Consider the following 17,727-nt stretch of genomic DNA (forward strand, 5'->3'; position numbering starts at 1 on the left):
TGTTTCAACCCCTTTTTTGCACACAATCCTTACTAATTTCACCCTTTGGCTTATCCTTCGTTTCTACAACGCTGATATACTAGGATTCATGGAATACATGGTTACATGATTTTCCGAGTAAGCTATACCCGCCAGTGTTACGTTGTACGTGTGTAGCTTTAGGCCTTCCAGGAATTAATACTTAACAGCTTTATGATGACTCACAATAGATTTTACATAGCTTAAGTAAGGCTTAAATTTAATTCACATTATCCCTCTTTTTTAAAGACATACAAAATGAAATCTTAAATTAATCACAATAGCTTAAATAAAGAATACAAATTTTTACATAAAGTGAGGAAGTTTCACTTTTAATTACAACTGATGTGCAGGTATTTCTCTATGTTTGCCATTTTTATATGTTAGACAATACATGAATGATTTCTATCCAAGATTCTTTCATTTAGGATCTAACAGATGAATCAAGATCTTTTGATAAATCTTCAACAGTTGCATTGGCATTTCTTGCAACAGTGGCTTCCAACATATCATTATTGAGAGATGGCACCCAGAGCAAGGAGAGTCTTTCAAGCTAAAGTCCCCTTGTCAAAATTTTGGAACCATCCCTGGCATTTGCACATTCAAAACAGTACTGCCATACACTTCTTGCATATTTTTTACAGTGTTACCAGCACTGTTGCTTTTGAGCTCATAAGACATGATGTACCTTATGCTCTTTAGTGATCTCCATAGTAATAAATGGTTACTTAAACAATAACTTATGTATGGTGTTCTTGCCAGGTGGAATTCCTTTGAACGAGGCCACCTCGGCTTAGCAGTACTTATAAAGCTTTAAAAATTCATGTTTAGACAAGCTGAGTACAGTACTGAACAAGTACAGTATAAAAAAATGACATTACTTTTGGGATGACGTGATATAATGATGTGTGTATGTATGCTTAACAATAGCTCTTCTTTTGAAAGGATTACTTAAAAACCTAGCACTTTTACTCACCTGTTAATTTATCCCTTACTCTGTTGATGATTGCAAGAGCTTTCTTATTTAGAGCTTCAGGCTGATTAATATCTGCATCTGTAACCAATAAAAGGAGCTAAAAAATCTATACATATAGAAATATCATATATTAAATAATTCTTGAATAGAGTTACTTCATCTTTTATATAAATGGTAAGGCTCAAAAGGGGTTTACAACTTTGTTCAAAAGCAGTATACAACTTTGAATAACAATAGAAGGTAATTAGCAATAGATGAACAATTTTTATTACTATGCAAATAGAGTATAACACTTGAAGTTTCAACACAGATAGTTAAAGTTCGATATGACTGCTTACAGTAATTCTGCAGATGTCCCATCTGTAATCAATTTCCTCCCACATGCAGTAGAGCATATCTGACATAACTTCAGCAATGGCAGTAGTAATTCTGGAATGATCTCATCCAAACTGGTTGGTAGTGGAGGTACAAACACTTGATCTTTCGCAAAGCCCCAGAAGAAAAAATTTAACGGTGTAAGGTTAGGGGAATGTAGTAGTCATGCTACAGACACTTCTCTACCAATCCATCTGCCTGGAAAATGGGTGTTGAGGTACAACCTTATGTCAGGTAATGAGGAGGTACTCCATGTTGATGGAAATGTAAGCATCTGTCTTGGTTATTGTCGTCTAATTGTGGTATCAGGTACCCTTGTAGCATGTCCAAATACACAAGGTCCATAGTCTATAGCCTTTGTGGGATTGCCTCCGTGGCATGCATATGAGGGAAGGGTGGGCTGGAAAGTTCTGATAAACACCTAGAACAAAAATTAATTTGTCTTCTTATATATCCCAAAAGAAAAATAAATTATTACAATTTGATGAAACATGGAGGTTAAAAGGTTTTAAGATATGTTCTTTCTTGTGGTTATATCAGTTGCTTTAATATCATTTTTGTTCTAGGTGTTCATCAGAACTCCTCCACCCCATACACACACATATATGCAACTTGAGAACAACTTCAAAGTGCACCAATAACAGAACCATCTTATATACAGGTGGGCTCCATATGAGCATTTTTCCTCCCAGAAAACTGGGTTTTGGTTTTACATCTCAACATTCACAAACAGGCAAACAAGCAAGAAGATCATATGCAATTAACATACTACACTAACTTCATAATCTTAGTTGCTTAAACTGTAATTAACATAAGAGATTCACACTTTTTTTGGCTTTTTTTAATGCTAGTAATTAGTATGGGTAGCTAAAATTTTGCATAGTAGTATTACTTGATGCCTTATAACTGAATAAAATGCAAGATGAGATTTCTGCATATTAATATATGTAGAAATCTCATCCGGCCAGCCTAGATGGCCAAGTGGATAGTGTATCTGCTCTCCAGCCAAAAGGTTGTGGATTCGAATCCTGCCGTGGGCATGGATGTTTGTGATTGTCTGTAGAAATACCAGTGGTGGTCAGCAGTAGATGGCGTTGGTGATTGAATGATAGAGACGGAGCTGTAGAGGGTGCCCTCCCTCAATGAGTCCTTGGAGGTGTCAAATAATAATAATAATAAAAATATGAAAAGTTCTGTTATAAGACATTTTATAGGAAGGAATATTACATCTGGGTTTTATATTAAAATGGATAGTTAAAAATCAAACAGTGCAAATCGTTTCTGAGGTCTTTTGTATATCAAAACTATCTTACATTTTACTATATAACTTACCTCCACCACTGATTGCTGCTTCAGCCTTCTGAGCTCCAAGCTGTGAATCAACATCAACTGCTTCTAACATATCTATTTCAAGAATAGTAAAAATCAAATGAAGTAGCTTTATTTTATATATTTTTATGTGTGTGTGTTAAAATTGTTTATATAAATTAAGCTATATTACTGTTTACTCAATATTTTGTAATTGGATTTGGAGTTTAAAATGGAATAAACAGTATTCATTGAAGAATGAGTGACTTTCAGAAATATCTTAATATAAAATAATGTCCCGAAGTTAAACTCTGAAAAGTGTAAGTACCTTACACTTACCTGTCTGCTCATGACTAGATGCAGCTGATGAATCACTTCGAGCTTTTGAGTGCTTCCCCTTTGGTTGGGCTGTGTAAAAGAAATATATGCAATATACCAAATAATAAAATCATGCTCATATTAAAGTTATTCATCACAATTAAACAAAAATTACATATTAAATTTCAGATAACCGACACAAATGACATATTAAATACAGCTATATACATATAGAATACTACTGTTGTTCAACCCATTTCTGTATCCTACTTCTCACCAATCTCTCTAGCTCCTTCACCACAACTTCAAATATACAGATTAGCCTATAATTTGTAGCCACAGCCTTATCATCCACCTTTATGCAGTGGAACAATTTTACCTTCTTTCCACTCCTCCCTTAGAAACTGTGCTGTTGTAAGACTCTTATTAAATGAACACATCAATGCTACTGCCAATTCCCTGGAACATTCCCTTAAGATAAGTGATGATATGTCAGCAAATCCTATCACCTTATTGACATCACGGTTATTTCCTCAAATACTTCCTGTTCACTCTCAATTAAGCCATATTCTCTTATGTCTCTACACTTGTTTCTCATGATTTCACCCTGATAAGGATGCAACACCCTTATAAATCGATCACTGAATACCTCAACAGTGTCTTCTCCAGCAGTTACCATTCTACTATTTTCCCCCATTATCATCATCTTAACATGATCATTCTCCTTCTAGCCACATATCTAAAACTCTCTAGGATTTTTCTTCCATTGATTTGCTAATTTCTGCTCATCATTAAATCTTTGTTGTTCTTACCAACCGAATCATCTCCTGACTTGTTCTTTATATTCTGCATATCTGTTACATGTTTTTTTTTTTATATAATACTTGATTCCATTTGCCATATACATTTGAAGGAAATTTTACAAAGCAAGTTATGCTTATGATTTGGAAACTGAGAAAATTAAAACCATTAATAACTGATTTCCAACATTAAGATTTTATTATGGGGAATATTTACATTCTCCTTAGGGTGGCTCTTATTTTGGGTGTCGAATTAATGTATTTTATTAACTGTTGGGGCAATTGCAGTTTAAGATATTCCACTTTAGGTGGGCGATTTCCTAGTTTAAATCTTCATGAGCCATTGTATATTTGTGTGTTGAAAAATTGAGAAAGTACTACCAATTTTTTAATGGTGCAGGGGAATGGTAGGAATTGAAGTGTAGATAATTTCCTATGTTAATTGGTTTATGAATACTGTTTTCGCATTAAGTTTAGGAAATTTATTGAGTTTTTTCCTTCATATTCTATGGTAAAGAATAATCTATTCAATGAAATTATTCAGGGATGTTTGTAAAGTGCTAATCAGTAAATGATTTTTTTAGTTCTTTTAATTTTTTCCTGCTAACAAAGAATGAGTCAGTAGCCAAATAAAAACTCAGTAGCCTAGAAACTAAAATCCATTTTGTATCACTTTTATAAGATGTCATATTCATTTGCCATCTATCCAACAGCTTAGAAGTGTGTCTTTATCCAGCCTGTTTCTAAAAGTGGAGATGAAAGTCAATCATCATACCACTGACCTATTGCTCTGACTTTAATACTCATTCAAAAATGGGAAACATGAACATCTTCAATACTTGGAGACTCCCCAATTACTTAGTGATCACCAATATAGATTCTACCATCTATATTGGTGATCACACCTACAAGCTGAAAAGTTTGGAGAAACTCAAGTGATCACTCTCGATATTTCCAAGACATGTGAAATATTGAGAGTAATAAGGCCATGATGCCACCATGGCCTTATTAACATGCTACCATCTTATGGTTATTCCTTCTACCCTTTGTGAGTGAATCACCAGCTTCCTCTCTATTCATACATTGTGGATCTTGGTGGATGATTTCTTCAGAGATTTCAATTCATGCTGGAGTACAGCAGGGCTGGCTCTGTGCCTTTCACTTACATCCTTTCTCATGCACATCATTGACCTTCCCTTTCTAATATATTCAATTCTATTCACAGCTTTGAAGATGACATCAATTACAAAACCTTGGAGTTCTCAGGTGATTCAGGCTTCAAACATCTTTAATCAATGCCTTAAATACTGATTTCCTTGCCATTATCAAGTAGTGTGAGTATAACCTGGTGAATTTTTGTCACCAACTCATAATCCTCCCTGAGAATACCTCAGTGTATTCAGAAGAGCTTTATTCACTTAATAGATGAGCCCTCTCTCACTGATTCCTTTCAAGCTGCCATTTAATAAATATTCTGTTGCTGCATTATATAAGTGTTTCAATAAACTCTGATCCACTGAACTGGAACTGAACTTTATTCCATATACCTCTGCTCTTTGGAATGTTCTTCGCCATACAACGTTCATCTCTTTGACAAAGTCCTTTCTCATCTCTAACCACTTGCCCACACATGGGACTGTCGTGGTATTAGTCTTCAAGTTGTATCACATGTGAGGTTGATATAAAACAGAACAAAAATTACAATATTTGCAGTTTTTGATCAACTGTTTGCTTTTATAATGGATAGACATTTCAGAGAGAAACTGGCCAGCCAGTTTCCACACATGATAATAAAAGATATAAAATAGATATGATATATAGTTGCCACAGAAATAAATTTAGAAGTAATGAGACCTGCAAAGCAAGATCTTTATGTCTATCCAGGCAGCACTTTGTCTAGTGCTCATTATTTTCAAATTCATTGTTGTGTAATCAAAACTGTCATGTCTATTTTACGCTTATGAGGAATTACAGTTGAAATGTTTAATGTTCCTGACATCAGAAAGGCTTAAACACTTTCACAAATACTTTCATTAGTTCGCATCTATAGTTGGATTGATTTTTAAACCAAAGTAGATTATAAACTGTACATTATGCAAGGGTACAAAAGTAAATAAAAAAAACAGATGAAATTATATTTTTTATTTATATAAAAACACTTATTGGGAGAGAGGAGGGTATTTACCATCCATTAGTCTCCAATTTAATAAAGGATCATAGACAAATGCTTCCAGTACTGCCATTAAACTGTCTTTGTTCTGTCTCAACACTTTCATAACTTTTTCACAGGTCATCCGATAGGTTCCTTCAATACCAGTAACCTGATAATAAAATCATAAAAAAAAATGGAAAAACTTAATTATTAAATTATTATTATTATATTATTATACAGACATCTCCATGGAGTCAGAAGACTCATTGCAAGATATCCATTATTCACACAATACCTATCACATCATATCATGCCTAGCTACATCATATACAATACCTATCATCATAATGAATATAATTATTAAATTAATACTGGCAAAAATCACATAAGTAAAACAATTAAATAAATCAATGAGTAGTTTCCTATAACACTAATATGTATTTCTTCAGATTGATACAATAAATACAAATATATAAAGAAATATAAACAGGGAGATTTTTAAATAACAAACCTTCAATTTTTTTTTTTTTTTAAATAAAATTCATTCAACATGTGACATATTGAATGCAGGAACAAGATATCTTGAGTGTGGGCCACTGCTACAGGATATAACATATTTTGTCCCGTAGCCTAATTCATCACCATGTAGATCTCTTATGTATGCTGCAACGAGTTGATTTAATATCCGACCTTCGTTTTCATTACACTGGGTTGGACATGGTATCATCTTACTAGCCTCTTGAAATTTTCATAAATAAGTATTAAATTCTATGTATTGTATTTTTTGTGATTTGCCAACTGACTTGATAGTTTTTGTTGGTAGCATGAAAGACCAATACAGATTTATATGTTTGTTTTTTTCTACACATCTCAAAATGTCCTTTTTGATGGATTTTTTTCAGAACATCCAGCCTGTCCAATGTAACAAATACTACCAGTGCAATAGATTTTATAAACTCCTGCTCACTTGTGATGGGATTATTTTGGCAATCTTAACATTGTGGAGATTTTTTTGTGGAAGTCTAAAGGCAACTTTAAGTTATATTCTTGTAAGACTTTTGCTATTTTGTCTGTAACATTTTTAGGTATCCATTTCCTTCTTGGATGTTCTCATTTCAGTTGAAGATCATAGTAATCTTACTTGTGAAGTATATATCACGTTTACTAAAGTTCAGTATCGGCATGCCAGTTCCCACCACCATATGGCAAAAAAAAAATGGGGTATCATCAAAACATTAAAAGAGAGAGCCATTATTATGTTATCAAGCAATGATAATAAAAGAAACAAAGAACTAACTTACATTATAGTTCTTCAAAAAATAAAGACACCGTGTCTTTGTAGTCATCTGGTTGTTGTCTTGGAGCCTGTGATGGTTTGTTCAATACATTAATAGCTTTGATGCTATAACCATGTTTTTGAAGAAAGTCTTGACTGTAAGTTATTTACTTGTTTCTTTTATTATCATCGCTTGATAACATAATAATGGCTCTATCTTTCAATGTTTTTGATACTCCATTTTTTTTGTGCTGTATGATGGTGGGAACTGGCATGTAGATACTAATCTGTATTAAACTTTTTTTCTGTATACTTCACAAATAAGATTACTATGATCTTCAGCTGAGATGAGAACATTCAAGAAGGCAATGGATCTTATGAATACATACATTTCTGTGGTTTAGAAGTTCTGTAGAAAGCTTCCGGTCTTGAGACCACACATTCTCAGATAAATAACAAGTTTAATAAAATAAACAAATATAACTCTACAAGTTTTGCAAGTCATCAGACTTACATCATCAAGGGTAGTAGCAAAAGTTATTATTATTATTATTATTATTACTACTACTACTACCCCAAGATCTCATGGAGTCAAAGACTCATCTGGGAGGTCAAAATACACAAAAAAAAAAAAAAAGGCTAGAAATGATTAATTACACATCTTAAATGTTATCAGAACCTCATAACTAGTACGCACAAATAAGTAACCAGAATAAAAAATGTTAAATTCATTACTGTATGCATTTTGGAACACCGCAAGTTTGCTGTCACATTCCAATGTCCTATGTAGGCCAGACAGGAAGGTCGAGGAAGATCTGCATGTCTGAACACGTAAAAGACATCGAAAAAAGAAGACAGTCTAAATCAGGTTTGGCATCTCATACAACTAACACAGGTCATCAAGTAATATTGAAAATGAAAATGCCTTATATTGATCATAACTGTTTTACAAGAAACTTCTTGAAACTGTTTTTCAAGAAGCCTCACAAATGCTAAGTATCCCCATGAACCAAAAATCTAACTGCTGCAGACCTAGGATACGACAAACAAGATGCTACAGAACATGACGGCACCAACTAGCATTGTTCCAACATGTATACAGCAAATAATTTAATGTTGTTTTATTCTGGTTACTGATTTGTATGTACTAATTGTGAAGTTCTGATAACATCTAATATGTGTAATTAATTGTTTCTAGTCTTTTTTATGTATAATTTTTGCTAGTGTTCCTGATGATGCAAGTCTGATGACTTACAAAACATTTGTTTATTTTATTAAACTCATTATTTATTGAAAAACATGTCTCAATACAAAGCTTTCTACAGAAATAGATCTATTTTTTTCTACCTCTGATGTAAACTGTCTTTTCAATTTAAACCATTAAGAGAGTCAGTGAAGTTTTGAAGAGAGTATTCTAAATCTGGCCAAATGATGAAAACACTGTCTGAATATCTTGCCTATAATCCTGGTTTGGTATGGTATTTTTCAGCAGCTGAGTGTTCAAACTTTTCCATTTAATATTATAATTAATATTACAATTAATATTATAACAAATAATTATAATGGGCATGAAGCTACTCATGATAAGAATTCTATTATGTTTCTTAATTCAATAATCATTGCAATATAATGTCACTTCACTTTTTACACGTGTCTTTCAGTGCATGTAAAGACCTATTAGCATTAAGATCTGCCAATCTGTTTACCAAGATTCACAATGCTCCGACTAATAGTTGAGGGTATAGACAGCTCCAAGAAACTAGCATCAACACTCAAGGAGTTGATAGGTCATTCCTCCTCCTATATTAAAAACACACAACACTTGGTGTAAGCAAAATTAAAGCCATCACACTGGATAAAAATGATTAATTAGTCAGTTTCGATGTCTCTGTCCTTTTCACAAATGTCCCAATCAATGACACAATTCTTCTTTTACAGGACAAATTCCAGCTCTATATCACAATGCTCTTTGCACATGTACTATGTTCTGCTATTTTGTGTGGTAAAATGCTTTCTACCTATAAAAAGAAGGCATAACCATGGGTTCACTGACCCCCAACTGCTAACTTTTATATGGAAGCTTCTGAACAACGTGCTCTAGATTCCTTTACTTTAAAATTCAAAGTCTGGTTTAGATATGTTGACGATGTTTTCGCTATCTTCCCATGACAGCCAGACATTAAACACTTTCCTCAGTCACCTAAATAAACAACACAAACACATACAATTCACAATTGAGATTGAAAGTGAGAATGCATTTCTTTTTCTAGATACACTCGTCACACATCTCCCTTCTGGCAGTCTATCCTTCACTGTTTACCACAAGCCTACACATACTGGCCAATTTCTACCAACACCCAAACAAAAACTAGGTATCATTAACACACTAAAAAACAGGGCTTTGAAGATTTACTCCAGTGAACAAGCACTCAAAGATGAATTTAAAGTTATCGGCAATACCTTCCTGAAAAATGGCTACAGCTAAAATACTATCAACAAAATTCTTCACAAGACCCCCACTTAACAAAAATACACTAGATTACAATAAAACTGTAACCATTCCATACATTAAAGGGATATCAGATAAAACAAATAGAATACTACAGAAATACAACCTTAATGCTAACTTTAAACCTCCTGCAAAATTAAAGATTTATTCAACTCATACAAGGATCCATTTCCTCTGATGCCCACCCTGGAGTAAACCATATTCATTGTACCTGTAATTTTTCCTATATAGGTGAAATAGGATGCACAATTCCTATCAGAGAAAAGGAACATAAATGGTACATTAAATTTAATAACTATGGTAAATCCAGCCTTTCTGATCATGTCCTGAATACTCTACATAGAATTGACTGGAAGGGTGCCTGTTGTTTACATCACACCAAAACGTGGTATGAACATAAATTTAAGGAGGCATGTGAAATTCTTATCAACCACTCTAACTTATGGTTAATTATCATTAGGACTATAAGTAATACAGGATCTTAGCTCTAATATAACAACTCTCATGTTAAATTAGGACATCACTTTTGCTGTAATAACTATCTATATGAATTTGTTCACTGATGATGTTATAAACAGAATATAGCTTTGATATATGGTATTTTTTTCTCGACCATTATGTATATAAACTATTACACTTTTTTTATAATGTTAGTCAAGTTGCTTTTAATTTATCGTCCTACATGTTTCGCCAAATTTTTTTCTATCGGCATCTTGAGTGAATACAAAATTAGTAAGCTATATGAAGATAACAGACTAGGTTATAACTGATAGTTCTAATTCATACAAAAATTAGTATTGTGCGAGACAATGCGCGAGTCTTGGGAACGTGATTTATTTGTTATGACTCATGATGTAATTGTCATGAAAGTTAATTTCTTTGATGTTTAATGATCAAAATTTTAATTTTGATCATTAAACATCAAAGCTTTCCAAATTTCTGGTAAGGTTAGACCTTGATTCTTCTTTAGGTTTTCAGTTGTGCAGGCGACTGTAGCAGATTCCTTGAAGGTTCTTGAATGGTAGTTATCTTCTATATAGGGCATAAGGCTCTTATCCCACTCAATGTGATGGTTGGTAGAGGCAAAGTGGCCAGAAAGGTCTGAAATGTCTTGTCTGTTGTTTCTGACATACCCTATGTGTTCTTTCTTTCTCATTTCGAAGCTTCTAGAGGTCTGACCTACATAACTAATACCACATGAGCAAGGTATATTATATACTCCAGAGTACTTGTAGAAAGGATGAGGGTCTTTTGGTGATCTTAAAAATTTCCAAATAGTGTTGACTGGCTTGAATGCTGCTCTGATATTATGTGGTTTTAGAAGGTTAGCTAATTGTTTGGAAATGCTGCTGACAAACAGAATAGTAATAGTACTGATGTATTGGACGTCAATACGTTGTCTATGTGGTATATCAGTCAAGAGAATCTTGTTATAGAGTCTTTTTGGATAACCATTTAAAGATAGCTCTCTGGATATCGTAGTTAATTCCATTTTTAGGTCATCTTGGTCTGTTGTGTACTGTATAGCTCTTTTCTTGAGCATATGGATAATGCTAAGTTTCTGAGATATATGATGAGACGAGTTGAAATGGAGGTAACGTCCGGTATTTGTAGGTTTTCTATACACAGATAGGTTGATCCTATTATTGGTTTGTTTCTTTATTAGGATGTCTAGGAATGGCAGTTTTCCATCTTTTTCAATTTCTAATGTGAATTTGATGGTATGGTGGAAACTATTGATTTGGTTGAGGTAATCCATTAGTTCTTCTTTTGTATGATCCCAAATGAGAAACATATATCATCAACATATCTGTACCAAATTTTTGGTTTTGGAATGATCTGGGATAAGATTTTATCATCTAGATCTTCCATGAATAAGTCAGCACAATGAGGAGAGAGGGGGGCTACCCATGGCTAATCTGGTGAGTTGTTTGTAGACAGCTTTTTGCCAAATAAAATAGTTAGAAGTTAAACAGTGATTGAACAAAGTAGTGATGTTTCTTGGGAACAAGTTGTCTAAGATGTTGATGACTTCAACCACTGCAATGTTTGTAAACAGAGATATAATGTCCAGGCTTGCTAGTATATCATCTTCATAGATAGGGATGTTTTTTAATTTATCTATAAAATGTGAGTTTTTAATATAAGTATCCGAGACGTGAATGTGTTGTTGTAAAATCTTTGCAAGGTACTTGGACAGTTAGTAAGTAGGAGAATAGATTCCATCAACTATTGGACGTAATGGTATATCTTCTTCATGAATTTTAGGAACGCCATATAATCTTGGAGTTAGCAGGTGCATTGATTTTAGCTTTCTTATTACTTCTATAGGCCAGTTAGTCATTCCACGTAATAGTTCATTGGTGTCATTATGGTTTTTTAGGGTAGGATCTGTACTAAAACTTCATAGACAGACGTGTCAGATAATAGATTTTTTATTTTTTCTTCATAATCTTTAATATTTAATATAACTGTATTATTGCCTTTGTCAGCTTTAAGTATGATTATGTCTTTGTTATTCTTTAATTTGAGAAGCGTTCTTCTTTCCATTTGGTTATAGTTGGTGTTAGGAGATCTTGACGGAGCTGAAAGGATTATGCTGCTTTTTAAATGTAAGTCATTAGCTATTGGAAGTGGTAGCAATGAGAAGGCTTTTTCTAAGTTGCAGATGAACTCTATTTTAGGAATGGCAGTGGATTTTAAGGCAAAATTGAATCCGTTTTTGAGAATTGAGATCTCAGGTTTTGTTAAAACATGTTTAGATAGGTTAATTATCAGTTGGTTATCTGGTAGAGACGGTTTGTAGTTGATATGATTATCATACAGCATGTTGAATTTATTAATTTGTGTCTTTTTGCTATGGTTAAAGGTTTTGGTAAAACTGTTGTTAATCATATTATCTAATATTTGCCATGTCTCTGCGTCAAGGTTATTAGAGATATCTGTGAATAAGTTATAGCACTCTGAGTCTATTTTGCTAAGCAAGAATCTCATATGGCAAATCATGTTAACTTTTTTAGTTTTATAATATTGTTTTAGACGAAGAAATTTTGGGATCACGCTATTATCTCTACATCTTTTTAAAAAAGTCAGATGGTTTAAATACCTAGCTTTTTTGCATTTTAAACCTTTGAGATTGCGTACCTTCCGTTTGGTGATCTCGTTGATCCTGTTCATTGTGTGGTATTTTTTTCTTGACTATTATGTATATAAACTATTACACTTTTTTTTTATAATGTTAGTCAAGCTGCTTTTAATTTATCGTCCTACATGTTTCGCCAATTTTTTTCTATCGGCATCTTCAGGGAATACAAAATTAGTAAGTTATATGAAGGGAACAGACTAGGTTATAACTGATGGTTCTAATTCATACAAAAATTAGTATTGTGGGAGACAATGTGGGAATGTGATTTATTTGTTATGACTCATGATGTAATTGTCATGAAAGTTCATTTCGTTGATGATTAATAATCTAATTAAAGCTTTCCAAATTTCTGGTACTTGATTCTTGTTTAGGTTTTCAGTTGTGCAGGCGACTGTAGCTGCTTCCTTGAAGGTTCTTGAATGGTAGTTATCTTCTATATAGGGGATAAGGCTCTTATCTCACTCAATGTGATGGTTGGTAGAGGCAATGTGATTGCCTCTACCAAGTGGCAAGAAAGGCCTGAAATGTCTTGTCTGTTGTTTCTGACATACCCTATGTTTAAAAAGCAGCATAATCCATTCAGCTCCGTCAAAATTTCCTAACACCAACTCTAACCAAATAGAAAGAAGAACGCTTCTCAAATTAAAGAATAACAAAGACATAATCATACTTAAAGCCGACAAAGGCAGTAATACAGTTATATTAAATACTAAAGATTATGAAGAAAAAATAAAAAATCTATTATCTGACACGTCTGTCTATGAAGTTTTCAGTACGGATCCTACCCTAAAAAACCATAATGACACCAATGAACTATTACGTGGAATGACTAACTGGCCTATAGAAGTAATAAGAAAGCTAAAATCAATGCACCCACTAACTCCAAGATTGTATGGCGTTCCTAAAATTCATAAAGAAGGTATACCATTACGTCCAAGTACCTTGCAAAGATTTTACAACAACACATTCACGTCTCGGATACTTATATTAAAAACTCAACATTTTATAGATAAATTAAAAAACATCCCTATCTATGAAGATGATATACTAGCAAGCCTGGACATTACATCTCTGTTTACAAACATTGCAGTGGTTGAAGTCATCGACATCTTAGACAACTTGTTCCCAAGAAACATCACTACTTTGTTCAATCACTGTTTAACTTCTATTTTATTTGGCAAAAAATGTCTACAAACAACTCACCGGATTAGCCATGGGTAGCTCCCTCTCTCATCATTGTGCTGATTTATTCATGGAAGATCTAGAGGATAAAATCTTATCCCAGATCATTCCAAAACCAAAAATTTGGTACAGATATGTTGATGATATATGTTTCTCATTTGGGATCATACAAAAGAAGAACTAATGGATTACCTCAACCAAATCAATAGTTCCACCATACCATCAAATTCACATTAGAAATTGAAAAAGATGGAAAACTGCCATGCCTAGACATCCTAATAAAGAAACAAACCAATAATAGGATCAACCTATCTGTGTATAGAAAACCTACAAATACTGGATATTACCTCCATTTCAACTCGTCTCATCATATATCTCAGAAACTTAGCATTATCCATATGCTCAAGAAAAGAGCTATACAGTACACTATAGACCAAGATGACCTAAAAACAGAATTAACTACAATATCCAGAGAGCTATCTTTAAACAGTTATCCAAAAAGACTCTACAACAAGATTCTCTTGACTGATATACCACATAGACAACGTGATGACGTCCAATACATCAGTACTATTTTGTTTGTCAATTCTGTTTGTCAGCAGCATTTCCAAAAAATTAACTAACCTTCTAAAACCACATAATATCAGAGCAGCATTCAAGCCAGTCTACACTATTCAGAAATTTTTTGGAAATGCTGCTGACAAACAGAATCTTGTTGTAGAGTCTTTTTGGATAACCATTTAAAGATAGCTCTCTGGATATTGTACCGAAAGACCCTCATCCTTTCTACAAGTACTCTGGAGTATATAATATACCTTGCTCATGTGGTATTAGTTACGTAGGTCAGACCTCTAGAAGCTTCGAAACGAGAAAGAAAGAAAGAACACATAGGGTATGTCAGAAACAACAAAGACATTTCAGGCCTTTCTTGCCACTTTGCCTCTACCAATCATCACATTGAGTTGGATAAGAGCCTTATGCCCTATATAGAAGATAACTACCATTCAAAAACCTTCAAGGAAGTAGCTACAGTCACCCGCGCAACTGAAAACCTAAACAAGAATCAAGGTCTAACCTAACCAGAAATTTGGAAAGCTTTAATTAGATCATTAAACATGAAAGAAATGAACTTTCATGACAATTACATCACGAGTCATAACAAATAAATCACGTTCCTGAGACATGCGCATTGTCTTGCACAATACTGATTTTTGTATGAATTAGAACATCAGTTATAACCTAGTCTGTTACCTTCATATAGTTTACTAATTTTGTATTCCCTGAAGATGCTGATAAAAAAAATTGGCGAAACATATAGGACGATAAATTAAAACATTATAAAAAGAAAAGTGTAATAGTTTATATAGCTTTGATGTAGTTTTTTCCCCCACCAGAGGCCAGGCCTGTAGAACAACAGTTGATCAAATCATTATTCCCTCTGGCATACTGTTTGAAGTGTAATATAGCTTGTGTGTGTGTGTATACAGATGATGATCTCAATATGAAGGTCGAAACATTGGGAAATTAAACTAATTATTTCTAACACAGTTGTGGTCTCCATAATTTGTCTGAAATGAATACTGCAGTATGCAATTAGATTTGTGTCAATTTTAATTTTTGTATTTATAATTACTGGTTTATTTTTGTGCATGCTATATATATATGTTTAAGGCTAATATACTGAACTAAATGAATTCATTGATTTGATTACAAATTTATTTATTGGAATTGATAACTGCAGTTTAATTTAAATGCCTATAAGATATGAAAAACTTAAATACTTTCTGTTTTCAAGTAAGGTTCTGTAACTATAAGATGTAATGGCCACTCATTTTTTATTGCTTCATGATGGAAACAAAAACGAAGTGTGATGCATAGTGGAGCAAGCATGTAGTGAAAAGAATCCAATAATATAGGGTTGCAAGAGACCTAAATAGACTATCTGAATGGGAAATTGTGTTGGGATTTCACTTTAATGTTGCAAAGTGTAAGGTTTTAAAATTTGGGAAGCAAAGATGGAATGCAGAGTATAGGATTGGTGGGAATATTTTAGAGGAGGAGGTGGAGGAGATAAAAGATGAGGGTGATGGTGGATAGGGACTTAAAATTTTGCAGACATTTTGCTAAAATTGTGAGGACAACACAGCAGATTATGGGAATGATGTGGAGAACACTGAAGTGTAGAAGTAAGGATGTTTTTATTCCATTGAACAAGATCCTGATCAGATTACTGTGGACATATTTTGTTGCTAGGTTTTCAAAAGGATGATGAGATGTTGGAGATGGTTCGGGAATGATTGACTAAGTTGATTTCTGGTCTCTAGAATGTGGAATATGAGGAAAGATTGAGAGAATGCAAATAACAGAGTCTAGTGGATAGAAGGAAGGGGGGGGGGAGACATGATCAAGACATATATATGTTGGTAAAGGGTAATTACCAGTTAAATGTGGATAAGATCTTTCATAGAATATCTTGAGACAGGGGAAAGAATGAGAGGCCATCCCTTGAAGTTGTATAAGGTGGGTACAAGCAAGAGGAGTGAGGAATGCATTGCCTGAAAGATGTGGTGAGTGCAGGAACAGTGAATGCATTTAAGTTGAAGTATGATATGATGAACTGTGCATGTGAAAGCGAGACCTCCCACAATGAGTCTGTTAACTCCATGGAGGTCTGTTGATAATAATATCGTTGTGAGAGAAATCAGATTTTTGGAACACAAAAGTGATTATTTATGAAGTCTTTCATACAGTAAGAAAAATGTCGAAAGTTATCGATTGTTATGTTATGACAACAATGACAGAACAACTGCTGGGAGGGGAGGGGGAGAGAAGGAAAGATACGACAGGTTGAGTTTTTAATTACTATGAAAAAATGAACAGCCTTTCATATAGAAAGAAAAATAAAGTTCTGAACCTTAAAGGGGATAAAAGGGGGGAAGAAAATGATGATGACTGGCTGAAGTTATTACTTTTAGAGAAAACAGTCAACTAAATTTGCAACTGTTTCAGTGATTCTTTATAAGAGAATGACAGTGTTCAAGTTAAGGATTTTAGATCCAGAAGTTTTACTTCCAACTCTCTGGAAATAGAACTTCTCTAATGAATTTGTTGGTAGCCGTCCACGATAAAATAATTTGACAGTAAAAGCGATGTTAAAAAAAAAAAGTGTAAATTATGCAAAACATTATTTTAAGCGTATTTAGAATGTATTGAGGACACTCACCAAATAAATGACTGCTAGTATGGATTCCACCACTGCCGATCAACAGGAGATCTACTCACATACATCACCCATCTCTGGACAAATGTTATGGAGAGGTTTGGCAAATCTCAAGTGGTTGCACTAGATATCTCCAAAGCCTTTGACCGGGTCTGGCACAAAGGCCTAGGCAAACTATCATCATTCGGTCTGACCCAGGACTTCTGTAGTTGGATTGCCAGCTTTCTGCCTGGACACACACACACTGTGTGTGATGGTGGATGGCTTCCTATCCTCTCACCACTCAAGTAATGCTGGGGGGTCCCACAAGGTTCTGTTCTCTCACCAACCCTCTTCCTGCTATATATCAATAACCTACTGCAATTGACCTCCAACCCAATACACAGTTTTGCAGATGACAGCACACTTCACTCCTCGCTTGCATTTGATAAGCCCTACCCTTCACAAC

General features: G+C 33.9%; 1 protein-coding gene across 7 annotated transcripts in view; it reads right to left on the reverse strand.

The window, feature by feature from the left end:
- Positions 1 to 17,727, reverse strand: part of mTor (serine/threonine-protein kinase Tor) — an 816,233-nt gene that overhangs the window by 13,590 nt on the left and 784,916 nt on the right. For all 7 annotated transcript variants that reach the window (XM_090412780.1, XM_090412800.1, XM_090412771.1 and 4 more), the window contains 4 exons: positions 5,981 to 6,116; positions 3,017 to 3,085; positions 2,702 to 2,773; positions 995 to 1,072 (listed from right to left, as the gene is read on the reverse strand). In XM_090412780.1, coding sequence (XP_090268906.1) covers positions 995 to 1,072; positions 2,702 to 2,773; positions 3,017 to 3,085; positions 5,981 to 6,116 — 355 coding nt within the window. The remainder of the gene's footprint in view (positions 1 to 994; positions 1,073 to 2,701; positions 2,774 to 3,016; positions 3,086 to 5,980; positions 6,117 to 17,727) is intronic.

This window comes from Typopeltis vanoorti, chromosome 2, assembly GCF_054136105.1.
Source record: "Typopeltis vanoorti isolate ZY-2024b chromosome 2, IOZ_Tvanoo_1.0, whole genome shotgun sequence".
Lineage (NCBI taxonomy): Eukaryota > Metazoa > Arthropoda > Arachnida > Uropygi > Thelyphonidae > Typopeltis > Typopeltis vanoorti.